At 32.3% G+C, this 14,321-nt stretch overlaps 1 protein-coding gene and 1 long non-coding RNA gene across 2 annotated transcripts; one reads left to right on the top strand and one right to left on the bottom strand.

Moving 5' to 3' along the window:
• Window positions 1-10,668: 10,668 nt before the first annotated feature.
• Window positions 10,669-13,989, bottom strand: LOC127873530 (uncharacterized). The gene is made up of 5 exons (XM_052417414.1): window positions 13,832-13,989; window positions 12,614-12,853; window positions 12,284-12,425; window positions 11,644-11,860; window positions 10,669-10,992 (listed from the first exon to the last, which is right to left on the bottom strand). Exons 1-5 carry the CDS (start codon window positions 13,917-13,919, stop codon window positions 10,768-10,770), a joined length of 912 nt encoding a protein of 303 aa, XP_052273374.1. The 5' UTR covers window positions 13,920-13,989; the 3' UTR covers window positions 10,669-10,767.
• LOC127873531 (uncharacterized) lies at window positions 11,764-12,832 on the top strand. Its single transcript, XR_008046221.1, has 2 exons — window positions 11,764-11,900; window positions 12,108-12,832. It is a non-coding gene; the product is annotated as an uncharacterized LOC127873531 (long non-coding RNA).
• Window positions 13,990-14,321: the final 332 nt, after the last annotated feature.

Raw genomic sequence — 14,321 nt, 5'->3', positions numbered from 1 at the left:
GGTTCAACAAAATCACAGTAGTCAAGGAAGAGATAAGGCACACGTCTCAATTCAAATGCGTTCTATCAAGAGATGGACTGTAGAGCAGAAGCATGTTTTGCAGGTGTGAGTTCAAGGCGACTGAAAGCACGTTTGAAAAATAGGCATGGTTGGTTCTCAATGATTTCATCACTATAACATCGTCACTGAGCGATACATGTTTGTGTTTAAAAGGACAACACCGTCTAAATTCCCCTTTCAAAAGAAAATGAAGTTGATAAAGATTTGAACATAAGAAACATACTCACAGCGAAGTCAAGAAAATTTAATCAGAAAAAGTAAACTTCGTTAAACGTGCACTGAATTTAAATTGGAATAATTGGCATTTGTGTGGAGTTATACTTTGACCCTTGTCAACCAAGTGTGTTTTTCCCAATAATTGCATTCTTCGGAAGCGCATGTCAATGCTATAGTAATGGAATCGCTATTGGGAGGGAAGGATTCTTAAAGATACCACAGACATACATATTGTTTCATTTAAGGCCATAACACAACCTCCGTTACAAATAAGGGATTATGTTGTTTTTTTAATTAAACGTCTACTCAACATTTAGGTCAATCGTTTTTATTCATAAACCTTTACCTAAATTACCGTTGGGGATATGGTAATATGTGTCAGGTATCTGTCCAGATCTAAAAGTGAGTGGGAAAGAACCCTGATATTAATAGTGCGTTCTACTAATGTATAGAACTCTTGTTTCAAGTATGTTGTTTTTATTAAGACAAAATGAAGCTTATCTTATATTCCGTGGGTGAACTGGTGCTAAGACGGGTCTTTCCTGTTGCTGTCAAGGTCAAAGTGGATGCAATCGTTGCCAATAGAGACATGCAAAGAGCCGCAGGAGCACAACGGGCGCTTTTAAACGCCACATTGATGACTCAATCTTAATACAACATGATCAGAATTGTCATCTTAAAAACGTTTAGTGCATTATCTCTACAACAGACGAAAAACTGTGAATCCGGGCTGTCATTTATAAAAATTTATGCAATAAAGTTCATTGGGTTAAAAGTATATCAGAAGGTCAAGGTCATCACTGGAGATGATGTGTGCATAAATTTTGTTCTCCAAAATTTACATTAAAATACATGTTTATAGTGACAAAAAAATGAGGAATTATAGTACAACATGTTCATAATTGTGCTTTGAATGCTGTGACAAAGTTACATCCAGGAAATTGTAGTGTGATAAAAAGCAGTTTGGAAGTGATTATAACAAAGGATTTCACAAAGGATTTTACAATTTGTGTGTGATATGTGTTTTGACTTGTAAAACACATGCTTTTGAGAAAACCCCTGTGCACGAACTTTCCATGCGGATTAAAGAGATTATAACTGTGACAGCTCTGAGTGTTAAATATTAGATATTAAATATTAGATGTGTTGTCTTAAGAACACTGGAAAAATAACTGTAGTTGTTCATAAACACAATGAGCAGTAATACAACAAAAAACCAGCCTAAGCTTAACTTTACAGGAACAAAACCGCAAACAAAGCCGGCTGTCAAAAAATATAGGCCAGATACTAGTGACAATAGCAATTCGAGCATGGATGAGCTCAATTCAATACATGTGCAACTTCAAGCAATGACTGATGGCATATCAAGCTTGAGGGAAGATCTCAAGAGTATGCTTCGTAAAGATGAAATCGAACAACTGATCACCAACGCAGTCACTAGCTTAATACATAAGATGGAACAAAATATGAATAAAAACATCGATAAAATAGTTAATGAAAAATGCAAAGAAATGCAAGAACGAATAGATTCCTTAGACTTTGAGAATAAAGGTCTGAAAGACACATTGCAGAAATTGGAAAACAATAACAAAAGTAATCTTAAGTCACTTCAGGAACAAATAGACAGGACAGATGAAATTAGCAGAATGGCCAGTAAGAAAGCCAACTATAATGAACAATTTTCCAGGAAGAACAACATAAAAATACAAAATATACCAGAGAACACAGATGAAAATGAGGAATCACTGACCAAAACGGTAACCGGGATCCTGAAAACTCATGCCGAGGTAGACTTGCAGCCTATTGATATAGTAGCTATGCATCGTATTCCCACAAAACAGGGACAGACCCGCCCAGTGCTCATCAAACTGAGAAATAACTCAATTAAATCTACAATAATGAAGAAACGGGCACCAATGAAGAATGGCGGATACAAACTTGTTGATGACGTCACTAAGCCCAACCAGGGGCTTATCAGCAGGCTCCACTTACATCCAGATATCCAAAGTGCCTGGTATTTTAATGGTGCGGTGTACGGGCAAACTGTCAAGGATGAACGAATTAAATTTGACATCTATGACAATGTGACTGGAGTATTAGAAGAATTCAGGCAGTACAGACGTAATGGCATGCAAAGTCGCTAGAAGACACTAAAACATTACAAACAGTCATGGTATGTTGTTTACTATGGAGAAATAACAGTTAGACTATCTACAGATTACATGGACATTCATAACTAGTCTTATGTTGTTGTTTTTGTGGTATTATATTATTCAATTTTTTATAAAAGTTTGCTTTTGAGAATTTAATATATAAGAACGTCTTAAAACATTTTCACCATTTGTTTACTTACTAAAACAATTCCCAAATCTAACTAATGTAAACATGTAAACATTATTTTCAAGAATATAATTTACAAACAATGGGGAGCACCAATCAAGTTTATCCACTGTTCTTTAATATGTAATTGACCTTTAAAAATCACAATAAATGAAGGGAACTATATGGAATCATCACATGTATGCATGTATATAAATTTATGAAACAGACTATACACTCTTTCCGGTAATTGACCTACTTGTAGCTGTGATTATAGTCTGTACAAATATTCGAATGGATACCCCAAATATAAACAAGTATATAGTCTTTATCAATCAAGCAATCTATACAATTTGAAATTATTGACTTAGATAACTATATACTGACAAACTTAATTTACAGATTAACAGTGTAAACAAATAGTTTTGTGAATACATTGTGTGTACTGTCTATATGCATTAAAAGTTTGTAGAACATTTCACCAAGATAGTATGCAGTTACTCAAGGAATTTGTTGTTGCATTATGTGTGGTACATTAAGATACATTATCATGCAGCTGTCATTGCAGTATTGAAAACAAATATTGACAATACTATTATTCTAATAATTTATAAACTCAAAACATTTGTATATGCCCTCTATATATGCTTGACAAGTTGTTAAGCTGCATGACTGTTTATATGAATTACTATGAATGAACTATCGTATATTCCGGATGAATATTTGGTTTTTTCCTACAGGTACATAATAGGTCAACTGTTGGAAATAAACTGTTGTTGCATAATATGTGGTACATGTATATACATTATCGTGCAACTGTCATTGCAGTATTGGAAAAAAAATAATATTGACAAAACTTTTATTCTAACAATTTATCAACTCAAAACATTTGTATATGCCCTATATATATGCTTGACAAGTTTTCAGTTGCATGAATGTTTATATGAATTACATTATCATCACTAAAGAGGCTTCAATATTTGACCATTTAAATAATCTATCACATAATGTAATAACAGTTAATCGGTTACTGTTTGAAATATATCTTAAAATCAACACAGTAGTATAATACACCTATACCCAGTGTATTGCTATTCTACAACTCAGTTCATATAGACTAAATAATTGATTTTCCAGTATAGACCTATGTAGGTCAATAAATAGGACGCTAGTGTTCTTGCAAAATTTATCTTATTGCCCACTATGGTTGCAATCTACATTTTTGCTGTCACGCTTTCAGTATCTTTTATTATCGAAAATAAATCACAGCGATACAATTTTTATTGTAAAAAATTATTTGCATATTGTTCTTGTACATGAATGTCTTCTGAATATGCGCGAACATTAGCCTGCTTAAAAACGCTTTTGTAATTTAGTTACATCTATATATAAATGAATATAACTATATAATTGATATCTGCAACACATGTATGTTGATGACAATCCTTTATTTATCAGGGATGTTTTTGTACCTAGCTTTAATTATATGTTAAACACATAATTATTATGTTTTTTGTTTGTAATTAGCATGTCTAGATTTTGTAAAAAAAAATGTTTAGATAAATTAAACTTTCCTTGTCAAAAACGTTTTAGTAATCGATTAAATATGAACGTTAATGAAAATTCTTATTTTATCAGGAATGTTTTTGTACCATGTTCTAATCATATGTTAAACACATATATTTTTGTTGTAATGAGTATGTGTAGATGTAGATTTAAAAAAAAAATATAAAGATAAATTGAGCTTTCATTTAAAAAAATTATTGCATAATGTATTAAATTTTAAAATAATAAACTTTTGAAAAGCATGCAGAATTAATTGACCATCAAATTCTGTTGCATTCTGGTGTTTTTGTTGTGTGTGAATCCTGAAGATTTTTTTTTGTCACTATTTCCTTATTATGTTCACCACAAGGGATACACCACCAAAACAATAAAATGTTAAAAAATCTACATATGTTGTAAAATTATGTATTTTGATGTAAATAAGTCCATATGTTTGATTGTAACCACAATCATTCGTTATACATTAGGTCTCCTTTTGTACATTTTGTTCTTTTGTTTATATATTGTATGTTTGTGTTGAATTTGCTGAATTGTTTGTGTTTTAAGATGCAGAAGTTAAAGGTTATGATTATTGTATTTTATATATTATACCAAGATACCTGTTTTATGATTCATATGTTAAAACACTTTTGTCATCTGTATAAAAATGGATAATCTTAAATTAATCTCATACAACTGTAGGGGCCTAAATAACACTAAAAAACGTAGAGATGTCTTTGATTTTTTAAAAACAAAACAAGCACACATTTATTGTCTCCAAGACTGTCATTTTACCCCTGATATGAAATATAGAATATATTCAGAATGGGATGGAGACTGTTATTTTAGTTTTGGGCAATCAAATTCAAGAGGTATTTGCGTTTTGTTAAAAAAAAACTTACCCATCACAGTAAATAAAATTGAAAATGACTCTCTTGGAAACTACTTACTTTTAGATTTGACATATATGACAAACAGTTTTACCTTATGTACATTATACGGGCCCAATAAAGATACACCCACTTTTTTCACAGATCTCTTTAAAAAAATAACAGATTTTAATAATGATAAATATATAATATGTGGAGACTTTAATTGTGTATTAGATGTCAACTTGGATTATCAAAATTATACATCCAATAACAATAATAAAAATGCAAGAAAAACACTGCAATCTATTATAAGAGATAACAATGTAATCGATACTTTCAGATATCTAAATGGCACTATCCAACAATATACATGGAGGCGGTTAACACCATTACAACAGGCTAGACTTGATTTTTTCCTAACTTCAAATAATCTGTCATCCAAAATTAGAAAATCTACTATTGATGCATTTTATAAGTCAGATCATTCCATCATCGACCTAGAAATAGTTTTTGAGGATGTAGCACATGGAAAAGGGCTATGGAAATTTAACAATTCACTCTTAAAGGACATTGACTATTTAAACTGCATTAATTCTTTGATCGAAAATATAAAACTACAGTACTGTATACCTATCTACAACATAGCAAACATAGAACATATTCACAATAGCACTATACAGTTTGTTATCAACGACTAACTATTTCTTGAAACATTACTTATGGAAATAAGAGGGAAAACTATTTCATTTTCCTCATATAAAGCTAAACAGAACAAAAACCATGAATCAAATTTAATTAAGAAAATTGATATACTTCAAAAATCATTAACTGAAACTAATTCTGACCAACTCCGTGAGCTACAAAATGAATTAGAAAATGTGAGGGAAAGTAAACTTAAAGGGTCTCTTATTCGTTCTAGAGCTAAATGGATGGAAGATGGAGAAAAACCCACAAAATACTTTTGCTCGCTCGAATCTAATCATTATACAAATAAGTCTATACCTTTTATTGAATTAGAAAACGGGGCTAAGTTAACAGAGCAAAACGATATTTTAAAAGAAGCTGTTTTATTTTATAAAACATTATACAATAAAAATGACAACGAAATAAAATACGATATTAATGCTGATCTATGTAATATTAATATACCTAAATTGAATAAAGTGCAATCTGACTCATTAGAAGGACTGCTGAATATTGAAGAAGTATCAATAACACTTAAAAATATGAAACATGATAAAAGTCCAGGTTCTGATGGATTCACTGCGGAATTCTTTAAGGTTTTTTGGAGTAAGTTGGGCCACTTCATAGTGAGAAGTCTAAATTATGCTTTTATTACAAATTCCTTGTCCATAACACAAAAACATGGAATTATTACTTGTATTCCGAAAGAAAACAAACCGAGATGTTACCTGAAAAACTTACGCCCATTGACATTATTAAATGTAGTTTACAAACTAGCATCGGGTTCCATTTCAAATAGATTAAAGACAGTACTCGATATTTTAATCTCCAAAGATCAGACAGGTTTCATTAAAGGTCGATTTATTGGTGAAAACACCAGATTACTTTACGATATATTAAAGTATGCTGAAGATAATAATTTACCTGGGTTACTTATGACAATCGACTTTGAAAAAGCGTTCGATACTTTGTCCTTCCAGTTTATAGAAACAACTATTAGTTTTTTTAATTTCGGACCAATGTTTCAAAAATGGATATTTATGTTCTTGTATAATACCATGGCCTCCATACAAATAAATGGATTCTTGTCAGATACTTTTTGTATAGAAAGGGGATGTCGTCAAGGAGACCCAATCAGTGCTTACATTTTTATTATTTGTGCAGAAATTCTTGCTATTAAAATAAGGGAAAGCAAAGAAATTAAAGGTATAACTATAAATGACCTACAATATAAAATATCACAATTTGCGGATGATACATCTTTATTTCTGGACGGATCAGAATCATCTCTTAATTCTACATTAGATATGCTTCATGAATTTTCAATATACTCTGGACTTAACATAAACTATGAAAAAACTAATTTAATTTGGATAGGCTCTATGAAATATAGTACTAGATCAATAAAAACTAAATACAAACTGACATGGGGAGCTACTACCTTTAAAGTTCTTGGGATAATGTTTGATATTAATTTAGACAAAATGGTAATGACAAATTTTGAAAACAAAATCGAAAGTATTAAAAGAACAATAAGTCATTGGAATCGCAGAAATATTACTCCTCTAGGAAAGATAACCATTGTTAAATCATTGTTCCTACCTTTACTTACTCATTTATTTGTATCACTACCAACACCAAGCGTAGACACCATGAAAACAATAAATCAATACTTTTATGACTTCATTTGGGCAGGACCGAGCAAAATTAAAAAAACAGTAATTGTTAAGGATTATAACGAAGGTGGATTAAATATGGTAGATATATGTTCTTTTGAAAATTACATGAAAATAACATGGCTTAAAAGAATAGTGTCAGGCGAAGGAAATTGTTATTCACTGGCTAAATCGTTAATAGATTTTAAAATATTATTCAATACTGGTAAAATGTATGCCGAAAAAATATGTTTACACTTGAAAAATAAATTTTGGCTTGATGTTTTGAAAAACTATATATTGTATATTGAAAAGCTGCCAATATTAAATTGCGATGATATTTTAGATATGCCTCTTTTTTATAATCATAATTTTAAAATTAGCAATAGCTTTATCTATATTAAATGTCTATATGAAAGAGGCATTCGGTTTGTGAGAGACATAATGATAGAAAGAAACTGCTTCATTTCCAAAGAATCTTTGGATACACAACTTGGAGCAAATGTAAACTTCCTATCGTACCAAGGATTAATAAACGTAATAAAGAAATACATTGACAATTTTGAAGACCTGCCAAATTTTGACAAAAACACTAAAGGACCCATATTACCAACTTACATAAAAAAAATATTAACCAGTCCGAAAGAAGAGAAACATATTTATAAAACATTAATTCAAAACAATGACATTCCAGCTTGTAACACTAAATGGAACTCAGAATTTGTAAATATTGATTGGAAAAAAGTGCATGCACTTGTTTTCAATCTAACTAAGGAAACATATATCAGATGGCTCCAGTGCAGAATAGTCCATAGAATATTGGGAACAAAATCCCTAATGTTCAAAATGAAAATTGTTACAAATAATCTATGTACATTCTGTAATTTGGAAGTTGAAAATATAATTCACTTGTTCTGGTACTGTCCACATACCCAAGAAATTATTAAATTTGTTGTTGATATTGTTAGTAGAAGTAGACCAAGCATACATATTCCCATCACATGTCAGGATCTAGTACTTAGAATTATTAATCCAAAAATGAATGATTTAAATATAGTTTGCCTAGAGCTTAAACGGTATATCTTTCATTGTCAAAGAAAAAACAGAATCCCCTCAAAGTACGGACTTGTAAACAGTATGAAACAAACTCTAGAAATTTACAAAAGCACAATTAAATCAGATGAAGAATTAAAAATATGGTCCCTTGTGAAAATATTTACTGACATCACATATAATGACATAACTAACCATAACACATAATTCAAATAATGCTTACAACATATGAATTTGTTTTGTTGATGTTGTAAACTCTGCATTATCAGCTTGCGTATATAATGCAATTCAGCACTCATACTTAATTATTTTTCTTATGTGCAATTTTTTATGTTAAATGATATGTACATACTTATATTCAACACTAAATTAGTTTGTATTGTATAAACTAGTGTTTGTTGTTGTCGTTACATACTTGAACTATAACTCAATAATAATTGTATATGAATGTATGTTTTGAATGTATGACAATTAGAAGTATTATATAATTATATATTATATTTAATTACCAAATTGCTATACATGAACTACTTTGTTATATGAAATTCATAATACTATATAAAAAGCTTTGTATGTATGTAATATTCTACGGAGTGAATAAAACTTTGCACTAAAAAAAAAAAAAAAAAAAAAAAAAAAAAAAAAAAAAAAAAAAGTATATCATCTGATCTACAGACGTATTATTTCGTGGCAACTAGATTTCTCTCTAATATGTGTCTCTTCAATGTACAGAAAATAGCGTAAGTATACTTTGCCAAACCTTATCAAGTACGCATACTAATATATGTATTATTTTGTGTTTTGCAAACCGTCGAGTTATTTGAGGAGACATTTCGATATTTATAACCTATTGCTTTAAAGTTTAATAAAATGTTATAAACACACCCGTGAGTATGAAATAAGTACAAGCCACACACTAGCATATACTTATAATGTGTGTGGTTGTCATTTTCGTGTCCTCTGATCTGTTTAGAAGCATTTAAGTCAATATATACTTTGTGTACATACATGCTACGTTTGTCTATCTTGGTATTTCAGGATGAATGGATTTTTTTTATAGAACGTCGTAGATGCAAAACATGTGACAGCATTTTGTATTGAAACAGTGGCACATAGTTTTCTAAAAGGTGAAAGCTACCTCTTTGAGCAACTGAGAGGGTATGTAGATAAATGGTGTATTATTATTATTACTATTATTATTATTAATAATTTAACGTATTAGAACTTTGATGAAAGGTAGGCACACTTTCGACCTAACATTTTAATTGTTATAGACCTGTTACAAAACAATCAATGTATATGATGCATCAGTGTTGCTTAAGCATATATTGCGGAAAATATACGGACAGTGCATCACCAAGCTCTTTGCTTATTAAATATCTAAGTAGATATGGGTTCTAGTGTATGATAAAGTAATATACTTATCATATTCTGATGCGGTTTTATCACTCTTTTTACAACTAAACTAACTTAAATAAAACTGTTAAGGATGACATATGGAGAGCTCCTTCTAGTATCATGGCGAAGTTTAATTGTTTTGTTTCCTTTTTATGTTTGTTGTTCCAACATTTTATGGTTGGAATTCATGTAATATACAAATGCTATTATTTTCGTTGTAGTTTGTGAGAAAACAGTAATACTGGACATTACACCATGCCCTTATATATACATTTTATACATCTTTTGACGATTTAAAAACCTGAACATTATAAAGCGTTACAACGCGAAACGAGATCTGTTGTTGTCGTTATATTTTGTGACACTACGAGGATTGCTTATATAAAGTATAAAATGCAGCAATGATAATATGAGCACTGATGGCCGAGTGGTCTAAGCGATAGACTTTTACTTCAGGGGTCAGTGGTTCGAGCCCAGTTGAGCGTTACTTTTTTTCTTTTTTTGATTGTATTCTTGTTTCTTACTAGAGCTTTTTAGAATCAATGTTTACATTTATCAATTTATCAATATAAAGCATTTAATGACAAACTTCAACACATGCCAAAATCTGTGAAAAGGTCCCTTTTAAGGCGAGTGGCCAATGACTGTGTAATAAAAGACAAAACATCATACACAGCATCAAATAAACATGATTAAAGCTATATAGTTGTTGCATAGCAGTTGGGGGGGGGGTCAAACCATTTAGGATAAAAATTTGACGTACCGATGAAACATTAGTTTGTGAAAAAGTTGGTGGTTGGTTGGTTTACTCGTAAAGCAGTTACAGTTGAGAAGGCGATAATAGTAAAGAAAACGGTGATACAAGGTATTGTAGAACATAAATTTATTTCATACATTAAATATATTACGAAAGCCTTTTGATAAGAAATAAAGATAAACTGGCATAAAATTCACTCTATCACCTATCAACCAACAGTGGCTGGATCACCCACTCTCTTGTAGTACCACACGGGCTGGTGTCTCCCCTCCCCGAGTGTGAAGTAGCCCCGTCCATCGGACGCCCAGGCTATGGACTCGCCCTGACCTTCTCGTTCGTATGGCAACTGAATGGGTCGTGACGTCATATGCTTCATGTAGTCACCGTCTGGTACGTAGTAATAGTTGACGTGGTCGAGGGTCTTTATCAGAACCTAGAATAAGATACGAATGAATAATGCGAGCAATTCTGTAATAGCAGTTCAGATTAAACCAGATATTTTACACAAAAAGGGAGCCGGCTTTTGAGGCTTTGTCAATAGTGCTTATAATTGTTTCCTTCAAATAAAGATCTAACAAATTTAGGATTCGAAAGGCATTGTATAAGTGCCAATAACCCTTAATCGATATTCTAAAACATACACATCTCAAAAATAACATAGGTCACAGAAGGAAACGAAATGACACGTTCATTCAATTTCAATGTTTGTACGAAATTATTACTTGTAATAGACCGGAATACCCGGAGGAACCCCCCCCCCCCCCCCCCAGGTCCGAAACAGTAGCCATCAAGTTTCTAATTACATTTAAAAAAGACTTATTGTTTCTTCCAAGTGCACAACACAACGTCATAGTCGACTGGGAAAACCTCTCATTCCAGTAGATCTTGGGTTTCTGAAGAATAAGTTCATCTTCTTTTACCTCATATACCGTGGGAATATGGGGTAGATATCTCCACTCACGTTATTCCTGAATCTCTTCCTGTCCCACTGTAGGCGGGGCAGAGATCTAATACATATTTTTCATATCGAAAACGCACAGGTTTGTTGAATCAAAGTGCTTTGTTTTCATACAATAAATCTTACTTCATATCCCGAGGGTGATATATCCCCTCCGACGGGGTCGTTCCTGGTGCTGTCAAGGTTAAGGTGGATGCCATCGGTGACACTGGCGGCGTGCGAAGAGCCCCAGGCGCTAGACGGGAGCTTCACCATTCGACCGTGTCCGCCGACAATCTTGGATACTACATAAAGCTCACCGTGAGGATCGACCATGAGGGTTTCGGCATTGTGTTCGCTCCAGCTGCATTGAAAATGGAAATCAGACGTCGACATTGGCATTGGTATTTATGCATCTATATACTTACATCATTTCAGGATTTAATGGACGATTTAATGTATAAATAATTCATTCGATTTTTGATCCAGTATAGACAATGTGATAACATAAACATATTCAACGAATTATTTTGTTTGTACAAGATTTTCTTCTCATTTAAAAAGTTTCCTTCTCAATTTTCAAACAAAGTTGCATTTCACTTTCTTAACAGAGAACTGTGTCGAAAAAGTCACATCAGAGCAGAGCTACGCAAAAACAGATTTGTCTTGAATAAACTGTATTATTTAAATGAAATTAGTTAACTCGTAATGTTCAGCAACACACACAATTCTAAATATTTGGATCACATTTTTGGAACCGTCAATACACAAAAATGTGGAAACGTACGCGAATGTAAGCGTCGAGTCGAGGTTAACAGTGAGATGTGAAGAGAATGTCGCCGGCTCCTTAATCCGGTAAATGGTGTTGGCGGCTGCATGGGTATTGCCGCCTATGTCGGCGATGTAGATACAAAACTCTTGCGGGTGGCCTGTAGATTAAAACAATGGAGTAAATGAATATCTAAACACGCGTCAATAATAATTGTGTATATAGCAATGCATATAAATTGTACAGTTAAATTTTTGTACATAATATTTAGGATTTATTTTCAAATATAAATTTATCACTTATAATCAATTGATTGACATGTAAAACAAAAAACGCGCATTACCATACCGGGACATTTGCCACAGGCAATATCCTCCCAGTCGATATTGGTGGCACCGTGGATTGTGATCTGTGCAATCGTGCTACCGTCGTGAGCAGAGATGGCGTAGATACTTCCGGTGTGGTCCCCGGAGTCGTTGTGCGTGTACAGAACATCCCGATGGAGGCGGCTGGCGCACAGTCCCGATGCCTCGTGGATTTCATTGCTGCTTACCGTAGCTACCTTTACACCATGTTCAAAATGTGGCACTGAAAATCGCAAACTTTTTGCTAGATATTTGTATTGTTCAATTAATTAAAAAAATGTTTAAAATCTAAAGTGTGTTCATTTCCTTGTTTAAAATATACAGTGAACAATGTGGTCGTTTCTTTCTCCATACCCTACCTTTGGCTATGGCATGTTCAAGCATGTTCAAAATCTACGAAAAGGTATTGTCCTTAGCAAACGTCTACAGTGTACAGGTCATTTTCTTGCTCAAAATCTACAATGCGGTCATGCCATTGTTTAAAATATACAGAGTGGTTATTTCCCTGTTCAAGATATACAATGTGGTTATGTTAGTGTTCAAAATATATAGTGTAACAGATGGCATTTTTGTTTAAAAAGTATGGCCTGTAAGAAAGTCTTTAATTATACGGTGCCTTGACAAAAAATCGAATACTTTCTTCTTGCAGGGGATAAACGAATCTTAAACCTCAAAAATATAAATGTCTGTTTTATTTACAAAAAAATCCGAAGTTTGACAATATCCATCTTTTTTGAGACTAAAATCATATAAATTTTAAGGCATTATAATACTGTCAGAACTTGTGTTTTTTATTAAAGAGTATTTATGTATATGTGATGCATTCCATATATATCTTTTGTAATTACAGTGTTCTTGTATCATATTCAAAGCTGTTAGATATGCAACACGCACAATTATATATAGAGAAAGAGACACAGAGAGAGAGAGAGTAGAGAGTTATCGGTCTGTTACAAATCTATTCACAATCTTTGATAACTCGTGAGGTAAAAATATCGACTATGAAATGTCTTCAAAACAATCCGCAGACATGTTAGTTTACAAGTCAAATTAAGTTTCACTCTTAAAATATGACTCCAATTTCTAAATGTGCTTCTGCCAGCTTGCTCTTTGCAATGCAAAGGTTTGCAACAACCAAAAATATTACTGGACGCGCAAATACATTGATGTATTTAATAAAACGCCAGTCAAGCAATAATACCATATCGCCTAGTAGGTCGTCCAATTACTGACACAATTGCGAAAATGTCAAAAATCCAGAATAACAAAGACCGAAGGGAGGACACCATTTTCAGTGCAGTTCTATTTTCTGTTGTGCGCGACTGTTCATTTTATTTAAATTTTACATGTATAAACAAAGAAACACGTGACTCGGAGGTGTAACGCCGTCTTAAAATAATTCTTGTCTTTATAAAAGAAGTCTGTCGTTCGTGGTCATAAGTGACCAAATTATTTTAGTATTACAGTTATATATTCGTCACTGATGATTGTTGACGTCCACATGATATGTAAACGATATTTTATGCCAAAATTTGCTTTGCTCTTTTAGAAGCGCAAGAAATCAAAGACACGGGGAAATATTATGTTTGTTTTTTTCATATCAGTTTCTGTCCAATAAATTCGTTTAATGCTATATTTCCATTTTTATAAATAAATAAAGAACTTCTTTAAGTTTCTGTCGTGAAAAATCA

Source organism: Dreissena polymorpha, chromosome 3, assembly GCF_020536995.1.
Source record: "Dreissena polymorpha isolate Duluth1 chromosome 3, UMN_Dpol_1.0, whole genome shotgun sequence".
Classification (NCBI taxonomy): domain Eukaryota; kingdom Metazoa; phylum Mollusca; class Bivalvia; order Myida; family Dreissenidae; genus Dreissena; species Dreissena polymorpha.
This window is presented reverse-complemented; position numbering and strand designations above follow the sequence as displayed.